The sequence below is a fragment of the Leucopleurus acutus genome, assembly GCF_964270905.1.
Source record: "Leucopleurus acutus genome assembly, chromosome: 6".
NCBI lineage: Eukaryota > Metazoa > Chordata > Mammalia > Artiodactyla > Delphinidae > Leucopleurus > Leucopleurus acutus.
The window spans coordinates 56,819,542-56,833,079 of NC_139149.1; the positions used below are offsets into that span (position 1 = coordinate 56,819,542).

The 13,538-nt window shown below is 32.9% G+C and overlaps 1 protein-coding gene across 5 annotated transcripts in view; it reads left to right on the forward strand.

Moving 5' to 3' along the window:
- The window catches only part of UBR3 (ubiquitin protein ligase E3 component n-recognin 3), a 232,759-nt gene that overhangs the window by 180,435 nt on the left and 38,786 nt on the right, over nt 1-13,538 (forward strand). For all 5 annotated transcript variants that reach the window (XM_082840764.1, XM_082840766.1, XM_082840767.1 and 2 more), the window contains 2 exons: nt 1,655-1,760; nt 9,707-9,810. In XM_082840764.1, coding sequence (XP_082696890.1) covers nt 1,655-1,760; nt 9,707-9,810 — 210 coding nt within the window. The remainder of the gene's footprint in view (nt 1-1,654; nt 1,761-9,706; nt 9,811-13,538) is intronic.

Below are 13,538 nucleotides of genomic sequence, written 5' to 3' on the forward strand. Positions count from 1 at the left end.
GAAGAATGCAAAACTTTCTCAACTTGCAACTTGAGTTAATCTTAATATTTTCTGTTAGAGGAATTTATTTTTTTTAAATACTTTTAGGTTTTAGACACTTTTTTAAAAGTTATAAATTATATACTTCATAAAAAAAGTCTCTTATGTGTAATTGAATTGAAATAAAATAAAAATGACCAATATATTTTTCATCATGTTATTTCTCTGCTAAAAATGTCTCTTGTTCTTAGTGTTATCAATGGAACCAGATTACTAGAAAAACTGAAAATTTGGGAAACTTGTCTCAAAACTGGGGATAACAGTATTACCTACCTGGTAGAATTTTTGTGAAAATAAATTGAGATAATCCATATAAAGTGATTATTAAGCAGTGCTTGGCACTAATAAATACTCAGCTAGTGTTAACCATTAATAGGTTAACACTATAGGATGAAGAACTTTTAAGAGGATTTAGACTATACATTGACTTATAGACAGAAGGTGAAGCAGGATCAGGTATTTAGATTCTTCTGTTTGTTACAGAGACACCAGATTGAAACAGTTGTAGGTACAGAGTGTTAGTCCCATTTCCTCTACCCTGCCCCACAGAGTGGAACATTTATTTTGTTCATCTTATAGCTCTCATGTCTTACAAATAACTTCCCCAAACTACTCCCACCACTAATATTACTCTTCCTCCTCATAGTGATGGATCTCAAGTTATTCTAAAGTATAGTTAATTTCTAAGTCAGTTGCTCAGAGAAACAAAACATTGTTTAGTTTTGAATATTTTAATTTAGAGAGTGACAACAATATGTTTGTGTCATTTGGCTTTTTTCTTTCTGGTTTTAAGAATTAGTTTTAATCACATGTCAAAAAAGTATTATCTAACATTCTAGAAAGTGAATTTTGATTCATTTTAATTCAAATATTTTGAGTATTAGTGGCAGAATAATTTAGTCCGATCCTTGTCATTTATACCAGAAAATGCACATGTGATATGAAAGCAAAATTTAGGATTTTTTTCCCCAAATAATTTAAAAATTTTAAACAAAATTTTCTTTCCAAATGTCATAGCAGAATTTTGTTGAAAGCTAAGACTGGTAGATTATTGTCATGGTTTAGGTAGAAGAAATGAAAATAGCCAGAATAATCCTCTTAAATAATCTTATTTCCATTATTTTTTCTTCATGTTGAATCAAAAGATGATGACGTCACAATTAAATCTAATGAATATTTAGGAGAAAATATTAGGTAAAGAAAGATATTCACCTAACAGTGGTTTATATGGAAGTTATTGTCCATATTACTCAGAGTAGGGTATTGAAGATAATAGTGAATTTTGGTTAGGAGATCACAATAGTGAGAAGTACAAGTTACCAAGCCTGAAGCATAAAGTCAAGGAAAAGTAGGTCTCTGACGGGAGAAGAAAACAAACCATTCCTGTATTAAGATTGAGCATAAGGACAGTCCAAATTCTAGTACAATTTATTTGGATATATATTTCAGAGTTTACCTTAAAAGAGAGCATGAAGTAGTTTGGTACTTAAACTTGGTGAATTATAATTATAAGGATAAGAAACATTTCCTTATAAATTAGCTAGAAATTTTGCCTGAGTATTGTTCTGGACAAATTTTGTGAACCTTCTAATTACCTTTTCTTCAATTTTTTTAGATCAACTGTTCCATGTATTAGCCTTGCACATGCGGCTTTACAGCATTGATTCTGAGTATAATCCTTGGAGAAAGCTCACACAGTTACTAGAAGAGATGAATTCACAGTAAGTATTATTGAAAGATTAAAACCAATTAAAACTGTTTTTGAAAAATAGTTAAGTATAAAAATAGGATTGAAGTTCTTTATAAATATGTGAATTTTCCTTATGAAACTCAGAAATAAAAATTGAAAACAGTTTACCATTATACTTTCTGTAAAAATTGCCTAAAAATTCCTACTAAGTGAGAAAGTCTTTTAAAGAATTTCATTGGTTTTTATGCAAACAAAACATTCAGATAGAGGCACAAAATAGCTGGTAGTCTTTCTTTTTATGTCAGAATTGATCAGTGGGGTCAGGTAACCGTAGACTGATCCCGTCATTGTAAAGTTCCCCATAGCCTTTCACCTAATGATTTTTGAAACCTGTGATTATTCTTGCCTAAATCCAGTATTTCATTAGGTACTGAGAAATAGTGGTTTTAAAAAACCACAAAAATTTTCCTTATGATTTATTAGCTAGGTTGTTTTTATAAAGAAAAACTTTCCCAGTATCAGCTGTTTAGTTACCCTGAAACATAGTTTGGCAAGATGAATGCTTAATTCTTCCCTATTTATAAATCTTCAAAGAAATGAGTTGATACCCTAGCAACTTCCAGTGGTGACCGATAAGTTGTGGTTATTATGATCTCATGGATTTTTATATACTTGATGCATTTCACTCCATTTCAGACATTCTTTTTTTAAAAATTTTTTTCTTTTTCTTTATTTTTGGCTGTGTTGGGTCTTCGTTGCAGCGCGCAGGCTTCTCATCACGGTGGCTCCTCTTGTTGCGAAGCATGGGCTCTAGGGCACACGGGCTTCAGTAGCTGTGGCGTGTGGGCTTGGTAGTTGTGGCTCATGGGCTCTAGAGTGCAGGCTCAGTAGTTGTGGCACACAGGCTTAGTTGCTCCACCGCAACTAAGTGTGGAGCAACTAAGTGTGGGATCTTCCCGGACCAGGGCTCGAACCCGTGTCCCCTGCATTGGCAGGCGGATTCTTAACCACTGCGCCACCAGGGAAGCCCCATTTCAGACATTCTTTTCAATGCGAGTTGCTTCCTTTTAGGTTCGTGAGAATCCCTTTAGGTTGGCTATTGTACTTCAACATGATCAAAGTAGTCTTTGATAATGCCTTTGCTTTCTGACACAGTAAGTTGACCTGGGTTTATTTTGTACATTTTCCACTCTGTACCTGGAATCAGCCATTTCTCCATGTAGTTCCATTTAACGGGAAGTGGTATTTAGACATCACAATCTGGGTGCTAAGGAGTATCCATAGCTACTGCGCTATTATTGCTTATAGGCCATTCCAGTGGACAGGATTAGGAAATATTTTTTTAAGGAGAAAGATCTTGAGTTCTTACTGGTGTTTGCAATTTACACATAAGATTGTAAGGTTATATTTTGTTTCTTAACTTTTTTGTTATTTACATCTTTTTTCTCTTATTCTGGAAATCTTGGTTCCTAGTGATATTAATAACAGCATTACTATTTGCATAACCTACAGTATAACTACAATTCTTTTTTTTAAATACCAATATTAGTACTAATTATAATTTCTTTTTGTCCTTAGAATATATACCACTAGGGATGTACAGACAAAATACTAATTTCTAAGTCATTTGAAGTAATTTTTTCTTGTGTGGTTATGCTATCTGCTTGATTTGTAGTTTTTATTTATCTATATATTTAATTTTTTAATTTTATTTTATTTATCTATATATTTTATAGATTTATTGTTTTCTTTTTTCCCCCTCAATATTTAAAGCAATAGTGCCCAGCTGTAGGATAGAACATAGGTTTGTATATGCTGGAAAGATCAATAAGATACATTTAAAAGGGGGGGGGATAAATTAGAAGTTTGGGATTAACATATACACATTACTGTATATAAAATAGATAATCAACAAGGACCTACTGTATAGCACAGGGAACTCTACTCAGTATTCTGTAATAACCTATATGGGAAAAGAATCTGAAAAAGAATAGATATATGTATAACTGAATCACTTTGCTGTACACCTGAAACTAACACAACATTGAACTGTACTCCAATATAAAATTAAAATTTTTTTAAAAGGCAAAAAAAAAGATATATTAAAAAAGCAAAAATTTTAAAATCATTGTTATAATTCTATTTTTGTTTAATAATAATAAAACAGACTATGGAATGTTATTAACTCTGAAAAGATTGCTTTTTTACCTTGATTTTTAAATTTTAATTATGTAAAACATATTTTTTCCAAAGTAAAAATTATATAATAAAGTAAATTCAGAGATATATGTCTTTCATTTCTGTCCATTTGCATTTCTTTTTGTGAACTCCCTAAATCTAGTTGTTGGTCTTTTTCTTCTTCATTTAAAAAATATGTTTATGGATTGTGGATATTAGTCCTTTGTGTGATAAGTTGCAAATATATTTCACCAGATTGTCTAATGTCTTTCTTGTGTGTGTATGATTTTTTTTGCCATGCAAAATTTTATTTTTAATGTAGTCATATTTATTAATCTTTTTTTTTAATTAATTCTGGAACTTGATGCATTTTGACTCAGGTCTTTTCCTGGTTATAAAAGGATTGATTCATTCATTTTTTCTTGTGATGAGAACTTTTAAGATTTACTCTCTTAGCAACTTAGCAACAATACAGTGTTACTAACTATAGTCACCATGCTGCTCATCACATCCCTATATGTACATTACATAACTGGAAGTTTGTACCTTTTGAACATCTTCACCCATCCCCATCCTCCATCCCCCACCCCTGTCTATGCAATAACCAGTCTGTTTTTTGTATCTATGAGGAGTTTCTTTGTTTGTTTCTAAGATTCCACATATAAGTGAGATCTTATGGTATTTGTTTTTCTCTGTCTGACTTACTTCACTTAACATAATGCCCTCAGGGTTCATCCATGTTGTCACCAGTGGCAGGATTTCCTTTTTTATGGCTGAATAATATTCCATGGTATATATATGCCACAATTTCTTTATCCATTCACTCATTAATGGACATTTAAGTTGTTTCCATGTCTTGGCTATTGTAAATAATGCTGCAGTGAACATGGGGGTGCATATATCTTTCTGAGTTAGTGTTTTCCTTTCCTTCAGATAAACACCCAGAAGTGGAATTGATAGATCATATAGTAGTTCTGTTTTTTTAATTTTTTGAGGAACCTCCATATTGTTTTTCATAGTGCCTTCATCAATTTACAATACCACCAACAGTGCACCAGGGTTTCTTTCCTTTTCTCCCCATCCTTACCAGCACTTGTTGTTTGTTTTCATTTTGATGATAGCCATTCTGACAGGTGTGAGGTGTTATCTCATTGTTGTTTTGATTTGCATTTCCCTGGTGATTAGTGATGTTGAGCACCTTTTCATGCACTTGGTCATCATCTGTATGTCTTTAGTAAAGTATCTACTCAGATTCTCTGCCCATTTTTTAATTGGATTGTTTTTTGCTATTGAGTTGTATGAGTTCTTTATGTAGTTTGGATAGTAACCTTTTATCAGATATATGATTCTTCTATTTCTGTGGCTTCAGTTTTTACAGTTAGATCTCTTATCTATTTGGAATGTTTCAAAATGTATGGTATAAGGAAGAGATTCAATCTTATTTTTTGCCATATAGTGATCAAATATCCTACTGCTTTGCCTTCCCTACATAAGTAAATTAAGACATGTATGCGAAGAGAGAGGAGAGAGAGAGAGAGAGAGCGAGAGATGGAAGAAAAGTTGAGAAAGTGCTTTGCTTACTGATATGGAAAGATCTCCATTCAGATACAATATTAAAAGAAAAACAAATTCAGGAGCACTAAATCTGTACTTTATGCTACCACTTGTATAATCAAGGGGAGATGAGAAATAAATTTGTATTTGCTTGTTAAAATAAAACAAAACAAACCAGATCCATACATATGTGGATATTGGATTTATAGCATAGATGGAACTGTGGAGCAGTTGGGGAAGCACAGTCTTTATAGTGAATGGAGCTGGGTTAGTTGGATATTTATATGAGAAATAATTAATATTGACTCCTACCTCATGCAGACCCTATTCGGATTTTGCCAGTTATTTCAGTAATATCCTGGGAAATGCAAATGCAGTGCAAAGAAAATTCAAGATTGTGTTTGTGTTTAGTGTCATGTCTCTTTAATTTCCTTCAGTGTGAAATCTTTCCTGACTTTGTATTCCATGACATTGACTTTTTTTTTAAGAGCTCAGGCCAATTATTTTGTAGAACCCCTCAGTTTATTTTTGTCCAATATTTCCTTGTGGTTAGATTCAGGTGCTAAACTTTTGGCAGAAATATCGCATAAGTAATATTGTGCTCTTTTTCGTGTGTCACATCAGGAGGCACATGCTGTTGATTTGTCTTCTTATTAATGTTAATAACTCTGATCATTTGGCTAATGTGGTATCTGCCAAGTTTTTCCACCGTAAAGTTATTATTTCATCCTTTGTAATTACTAATTATCTGGTGGGGGTATACTTTGAGGCTATGAATAAATACCGCTACTTCTCAGAAAAAAAAAATTGTATGTGTGTGTGTTTGTAGACAAAATTAGTAAGCTATGAGTATTTTGTATGTTCTGGCTAAGGAAAATATATCACTTTCTTGATAGTAGCTAGTAATTTTCTTTCCTGGCTAGACTTGCATACTCAAGGACAGGGATGGTGTGCAGATGAAGTATTAGAATGCCTAACTCTCTGAGTCTAAGGATACTCAGCAAACAAGAGGTTTCTTAAGTGTAGTATTGGTGAATTAAAAGTTTTAAAGACCAGACAGAGGTACTCTGCTTTCCATATTACTGATTGCTGGGTTGTGTTCTTTTATAGCCCTAAGATTAGTAGGATAGTACTAAATGCTGCGAACAGTTATCCAGTGTTTACATCATGCTACACATTTTTGTGCTTTGCATATATAATCTCATTTAATCATCACCATAACTGTATAAACTAGGTACCATTGTTGTCTCAATTTTTACATATGAGGAACATGAGGCTTAGAAAAGTTAATTAACATATTCTTTAGGGGCACACAGCTGTGAAGGAGTAGAGCTGATCTGAATCCAAATCTTTCTGATTCCAGAACCTAAGGAAGCATAGAGTAATAGCTAAAAACTTAGGCTTCGGAATCAGAAAGATTTGGAGAGATTTGAGGAATTTCTGGAAAATCTGGTTGATTTTTTTTTCCCCTTCTTATTTGCTCTCATTTTTATGGTTCATTAGTTCACTAACTTGTAATATTACAGTTGATTATGTATCTGTGTTTCATTTCTGTATAAGAGTTTTAAAAATGGAAGTATCTTTTTCTGTATTCTCACTTTTAATCCTTTTACAACATAAAATTGTATGTCTAATGATGTAGGTTTCTCATATACACTTTTGTCTATAATCCTCATGAAAATTATTTCCTTATTTTCTTTAAATTTCACTGTGTTGATAGTCACTTTGGTTTAAAAAAAAATGGGAAAATTAGGCCTGTTAAGTCTAACCCACCCATTTCCCCTTATTATCCCTGGAATTAATAGTAGTGTACACTTTTTATAATCTGGATTTTAAAGATTACCTAAAAACTTTGAGATAGAGATAATTATGTATTTTAAAATATTAAGCATTTAACAGATACTTGTCACAATGATGATATTAAACCCCACATTAAAAAACTGTGGTTGGGACTTCCCTGGTGACACAGTGGTTAAGAATGCAGGGGACACGGGTTTGAGCCCTGGTCCAGGACAATCCCACATGCCGCGGAGTAACTAAGCCCATGCGCCACAACTACTGAGCCTACGCTCTAGAGCCCGTGAGCCACAACTACTGAAGCCCACGTGCCTAGAGCCCATGATCTGCAACAAGAGAAGCCAACGCAGTGAGAAGCCTGCACACTTCAAAGTAGCCCCTGCTTGCCGCAACTAGAGAAAGCCCATGTGCAGCAATGAAGATCCAACACACAGCCAAAAATAAATAAATAAATAAGTTTATTTTAAAAAAAACACCAAAACTGTGGTTGACTTCTCTACAGTGGGGTGTATCCATTCATTCATTCATTCATTCATTCAGAATATGTGCTTACTGTGTGCCAGGAAAGATCCATTCCTGTGTCCTGAGATGATTGTTATTATCTTAGTAGCCAACAAGCTCCAGGTTATTGTTTTTATAAATTTTTCCTGATTATGAAATTGTAGTTATTGTACAATGTATAAAATGTACAAAAATGTTGAGAAAGAAAATGAAACAATCTAAAATCTCATAACCTACCTGCTATATATAGTTTATTACAATTTGATGAACTCATGAACCATAAAAATGAAACATAATGTCTCATAAAAATGAGAGACATTTCTTTGCAGTCTTTTTCTCTGTGTGTGTGTGTGTATATATATATATATACACACACACGCAGAAATGCCATGTGTAAAATAGATAGATAGTGGAACATGCTGTAGAGCACAGGAAGCTCGGCTCGGTGCTCTGTGACAACCTAGATGGGTGGGATGTGGGGGAGAGATGGGAGGGAGGTCCAAGAGGGAGGGGATATGGGTGTACATGGAGCTGATTCATTTCACTGTACAGTAGAAACTAACACAGCATTGTAAAGCAGTTATACTCCAGTAGTAAATAAATACATAAATACATACATAAATACATAAATAAAAATGGAAAAAAAAGCTGTTTGAATCATATTGTATCAGTTTTAGAATCTGCTTTTTAAAAATAACACCAACCAAATTCCCACATCATTAAAAATTCTTTAAACGATACACCTAATTTATTTATTTACTCCCAATTTAATTTACAGACGTACAAAAGCTACCACTTGTGTAATCAGTGGAAAACCATTTCTATGGGAATTTGAATAATAGGTGAGGAAATGGTGTCCCCTCGATTTTTTTTTCTTTTTAAGAACTTTGGTCATGTAAAGAAGAGATGCCAGAGAGACTTAAGAGACAAGAAATACTAGGATTCATGGCATTAATGGAAGGTTACCTTTGGAGAGAAAGACAAGTGTATTAAAGAGATATTTGTAGAGAATAGAGCCATTCAAAGAGCTGTCATCTTCTGCCAGTTATTTAAGCTTCACAGCAGCAGAGATTGGTTTACTCACATATGTGTCCAGTGCCTGACATACAGTTAAGTAATCACTATATATTTGTTGAGTGATGAAGCCTAATAAAAGATTTGAGCAATTCTTGTTTATCCCAAGTCTAGTCTGAAGTGTAGCTTCAGAATTTAACCAATTCTGGAAGCTTAAGATTAACTTTTTTCTGACATTAAAAATTAAACCTATGACCCAAAATTGAAGCTTCTAAAGGAGTTTTAAAAATTCTTTTAGAGTGAAAAGAGCTGCTTTATAATATATTCTATGTGTTTTATAGTACTATACATTCCTTAGATTTACTATTTTATCTTTTATAGTGTATTTTAAGTTCTGCTTTGGTTATTATTTTTCTTTGAAACTTTGAAACTGTTAAAGATTTTATTTGAATTTTAGTCATAAAGTTGAAACAACTTTTAACAAGAGATATTGACCATGGCTTTTCAATGTAACTTATTTGTGAATTGTTTTTTTTATAACATGAATATTTCTTCTTTAGTATGAAGTTTGTCATAGCAAGTGTCCTAAGTGCCACCCCATTTGTAGTGAAACTAATTCTCTTAAGCTCCGTTTAATTCTTTGTTTGATTTCTGTAATCTAAGAGATCAGAAAGTTAATCATAATCAAGTTAATATATCCTAAGACCTAATAAATTTTCTATGTAATTTTTTCATATTAGGCAGAGTCAAGGAAATATGTGAACCTAAAAGGTTTTATTTTTAGGCCAAAAATATGGCTCTAACTTTTTCTTCTGAGATTTCTCAGTTGCTTATGAAAGTTGATTTCTGTTCCATAGACATATATGTGAAATATAAAATGAATTAGAAGGAAGATACAATACTGTCTAAAGTGATTATGCACTTTTCTTTTAGGCTGGGAAATGAGGAGCAACAGCCTGAGGTTCCAATTCTTTATCATGATGTTACATCCCTTTTGCTTATTCAGATCTTAATGATGCCACAACCCTTACGCAAAGGTATGTCTTTATAATTTAGATTCTTAGATTATATTGTATATATAATGAATATTCTAAAAATTATAGGCATAAGTGTAGCATTCAGTCTGATGGAAATGTTCTGAGGTAAATAGCATTGTAATCATACATATCTAAAGAAGATGACAGTGAAATAGTTTTTTTCCCTTGTAGGTCTATTTTTAGATTTTTAGTCAATAATAAGGTAAAGACATGGGGAAATCACTCTTTGTTTTTAAAAAATTAAAATGATACAAAATGTGAAAAATAGAGCAAACTGTCAGCCCTAATGCCTCTACCTTATCTCCATGCATACATACATATTTTGATATGGTAGTATCATAGAGTTATTCAAAATGTGATGACCCATTATTTTTAATTAGTGTTAGTATCATACCAGTATGATATTAACAGCATTAATATTATATTAGAAACACTTTAACTATTGTTCCACAGTTGCATGAGTTCTGTGAGTTCTTTGTATATTTTGGTTATTAACCTCTTATTGGATACGTTGTTTGCAAATATCTTCTTCCATTCAGTAGGCTACCTTTTTCGTTTTGTTAATTTTTCATGGTAATTTTAGGAAAAGAATAAAGTGTCTGATACTGCCTTCAGATTATGTCCTATTTACTTGTATGGTTTTTCACATTTGGGCTTTATTATTTTATATGTACTCTATCTTGTCCTAAAAGAAACTTGGAGCATTTTATGTCACCTTAACTCTAAGGTGACATAGAGTTAAGGTGACAAAAGAAAACTTCCAGAAAACTGGAAAAGAAACTTTTGCAGACATCTCAATCCTCTTTGTCTTCTTGTTTATCACCTGCACTAAGCCTGGTACTTGTAGGCAAGCAAGTAAATAAATGTATGTTGAATAACTGTATCTCTGCAGGAGATTATAGATTCCCTGGATTAGTTTTGCAAAACACAGCACAAATACTGTTGCATAGAGTACGTACTCAGTAAATATTTAATTGTCTGATTTTTGAAAATTTCTTGTGTTTTCATGCCTTACCCACTGAAGAAAATCTGGTTTACTTAGATTTTGTTTATATCATTCCAGAGTCAAGCTGTTGTCTCAGCTTGGCATCAGTATCCTTTGAACTATATTCCTGTTTTAGGATCTTTATTTTGATGAAAAATCAGAAATATGGATAAAGATTTACATGTGATATCTATTTAAAAAGTTGTTTAATTTCATGAGTTATAATGTTGCAAATTTTTAACAATGTTGAATTGCTTGCTAACAACAAAATGATGACTTCATCTTCTGAAATAGTGTGATGAGATAGATGTGGCATCTACCTAGTTCAGTCCTCACAGCAATTTAGAATATGAAGTAAAGAAATAATTTTCATTTGTGATTCTGAGGAGAAATTCACATTTTAAAGAGCCTCAGGCCAACATTTCTACCTTACCAGACTCTTTATCGTATGTGATCAGTAGGGGCAAGCTTTTATTATAGGGCCCTTGAAAGTGCCTTGTCTCCCTACACCCTTCCTTTTTCCTATCATGCAGTAGCACTATAAAACTTAAAATCTGTACCATTGTTTAAAGTCTGTGTGCTTTTAAGGCATTTAAAATAAATATTGATCTTCCTTTGTTTACCCTCAGGTAGGTTGATTGTGATTTTTGGTTTTTTTAAAAAACAGATTGAGAGTAGATATCCAATTTCTTTTTCTCCTTTTTAAATTTTGATAATTACATGTGAAGGGATTTGCTCTCTGTTGTAACCTTGGAAGACAGCAACCTGTTGACTTAGTATACACCTCAAATGAGTGATTCCTTGTTTTTTCCCTAAGTCCCTAAAATGCATTGATTTCACACATGGCAAGTATTCAGTAAATAAATATTTCTTAAATGAATGAGTGAATGTGAGAACTTAAGCTTAATCTGTGACTTTAAACTTCCAGTTTAAATATTTTTAAAATGATGATAATCAAGGCAAAGTAACAAAAAAAAGTTAGTAGTTTGCTACAACAAAAAGCTAAAATTATGCTTAAAAAGTCGTCATTTTTTTAATGCATCATTTCTTTTTAATTAAAAATTAATTTATGTAGTTTATAATGAGAAGAAACTAAATGTGAGTGGTATTTCTAGGCCATGTAAATGACTTACTGGTTAAAATCATTTTGTTCTGTGCTTAGTAGACAAATTCTCTAATTTTTAGCATTCTATTAAAACATTTAATCGTCATGAAATACTCTTTTTTTAATTTTGATACCGTCCTTTCTTGGTTTTCCTTGTATCTCTTTTTCTGCTCATTTTCAAGGCTCCTTTTCATTCACCTCTTCCTCTTCCCATTCTTTGAGTTGTTGCTTGGTTCCTGACCCCTTCTCAATTTTACCTTCTTTCCTATAGCATCATCTGTACCTATTCTTTGATGATTCCCACATATTCTAGCTCCAGTCTACAGCTCCGTGGTGAGCTGCAGATTTCTACACATGCCTCAAACTCAACATATATAACATTAATTCATTTTCTTCCCATCCAAACTTGCTCTCTTCCTGTTTTCCATTTTAGTCAACACTACTACTAGTTACTCTTTGTAGAATGAGAGTCTACCATTATTTTCTACCTCCAAAAAGCTCTACCAAATGCTGTAATTTCTGTCATCTAAATACTTCTCTAATTCGACCCATTCTTTCCATCAGGCCATCTAATTTGACATATGCTAGAGTACTTTTGCTATCTGCTAATAGGTGTTCTTGCCTCTAGTCTTGTTTTAGTCCCTTTCTCCTAAGAAGCAGCAGTGAATATTTTAAAATTCAAATCTAATATTATCCCTATCCTGCTTAAAATTACTTCTCATTGCCCAGTCTAGATTCTATAAATCAAATGCTTATAGATATCAAATAAGTAACGTAAATAGTAATATTAATAACAACAGATATTTACTGATTGCCATTGCCAATCACTATTTTAAGCATTTAACTTAATCCCTTTAAAGCAGGTGATATTATCCTCATTTAACAGATGAAAAAATAGAAACAGAGTGTTTAACTAACTTGCCTAAGATCAGAAGAGTCAATTTAAATCTAGACAATTTGGCTTCATAGCCTAAACTCATTCTTAACAATAATGTCTTTGGTTTGATATAAATGGGAGTTGGGGACTGTGACAAGTTAGAGAATGCATGCTTGGCCAAAGAGGACACACTTACTGTTCAGCTCCAGATACCTGTCGTCATGTAAGAATGTGGACCCAGTATTGTCAGATTTTCCTGTTTTTTAAGAGTAAGTGGAAATCTGGACTTTTACAAGAAATATCCGAGTTTTAAATGTCAGTAACTAAAGACAAAACAGGATAAAGACAAACCAAACATCTCTCCAGGCTGCATTCAGACAGGTAACCCTCAGTTTGCAACCTTTGGTCTTCGGCATGAAGATTACTTTTCTAGCTTCATCTCTCGTAGATTGCTACTTATAAGTCTAGATACATTGGACAATTTACAATTCTTGTAAGTCTTGGGCTCTTTTTGTGACCCTTGTACAAACAGCTTCCTCTGTCTGGAATCCCCCTTTCCTTGCCTCATTCCATCTTTGCCTTCCTTATTATGGCTTATTTCTCTTCATCATTCAAGACTAACTCTCCTTGTTGGGGCAGGAGGCTTGAATGTTTTTCTATTCCCTGCCCTTAGTCTATATTAGTTCCTCCTCCTGTTTGCTCCCATCACACCCTGTACATACATACAGCCATCTGTCTCTCTTACTATCCAGACTCCAAGT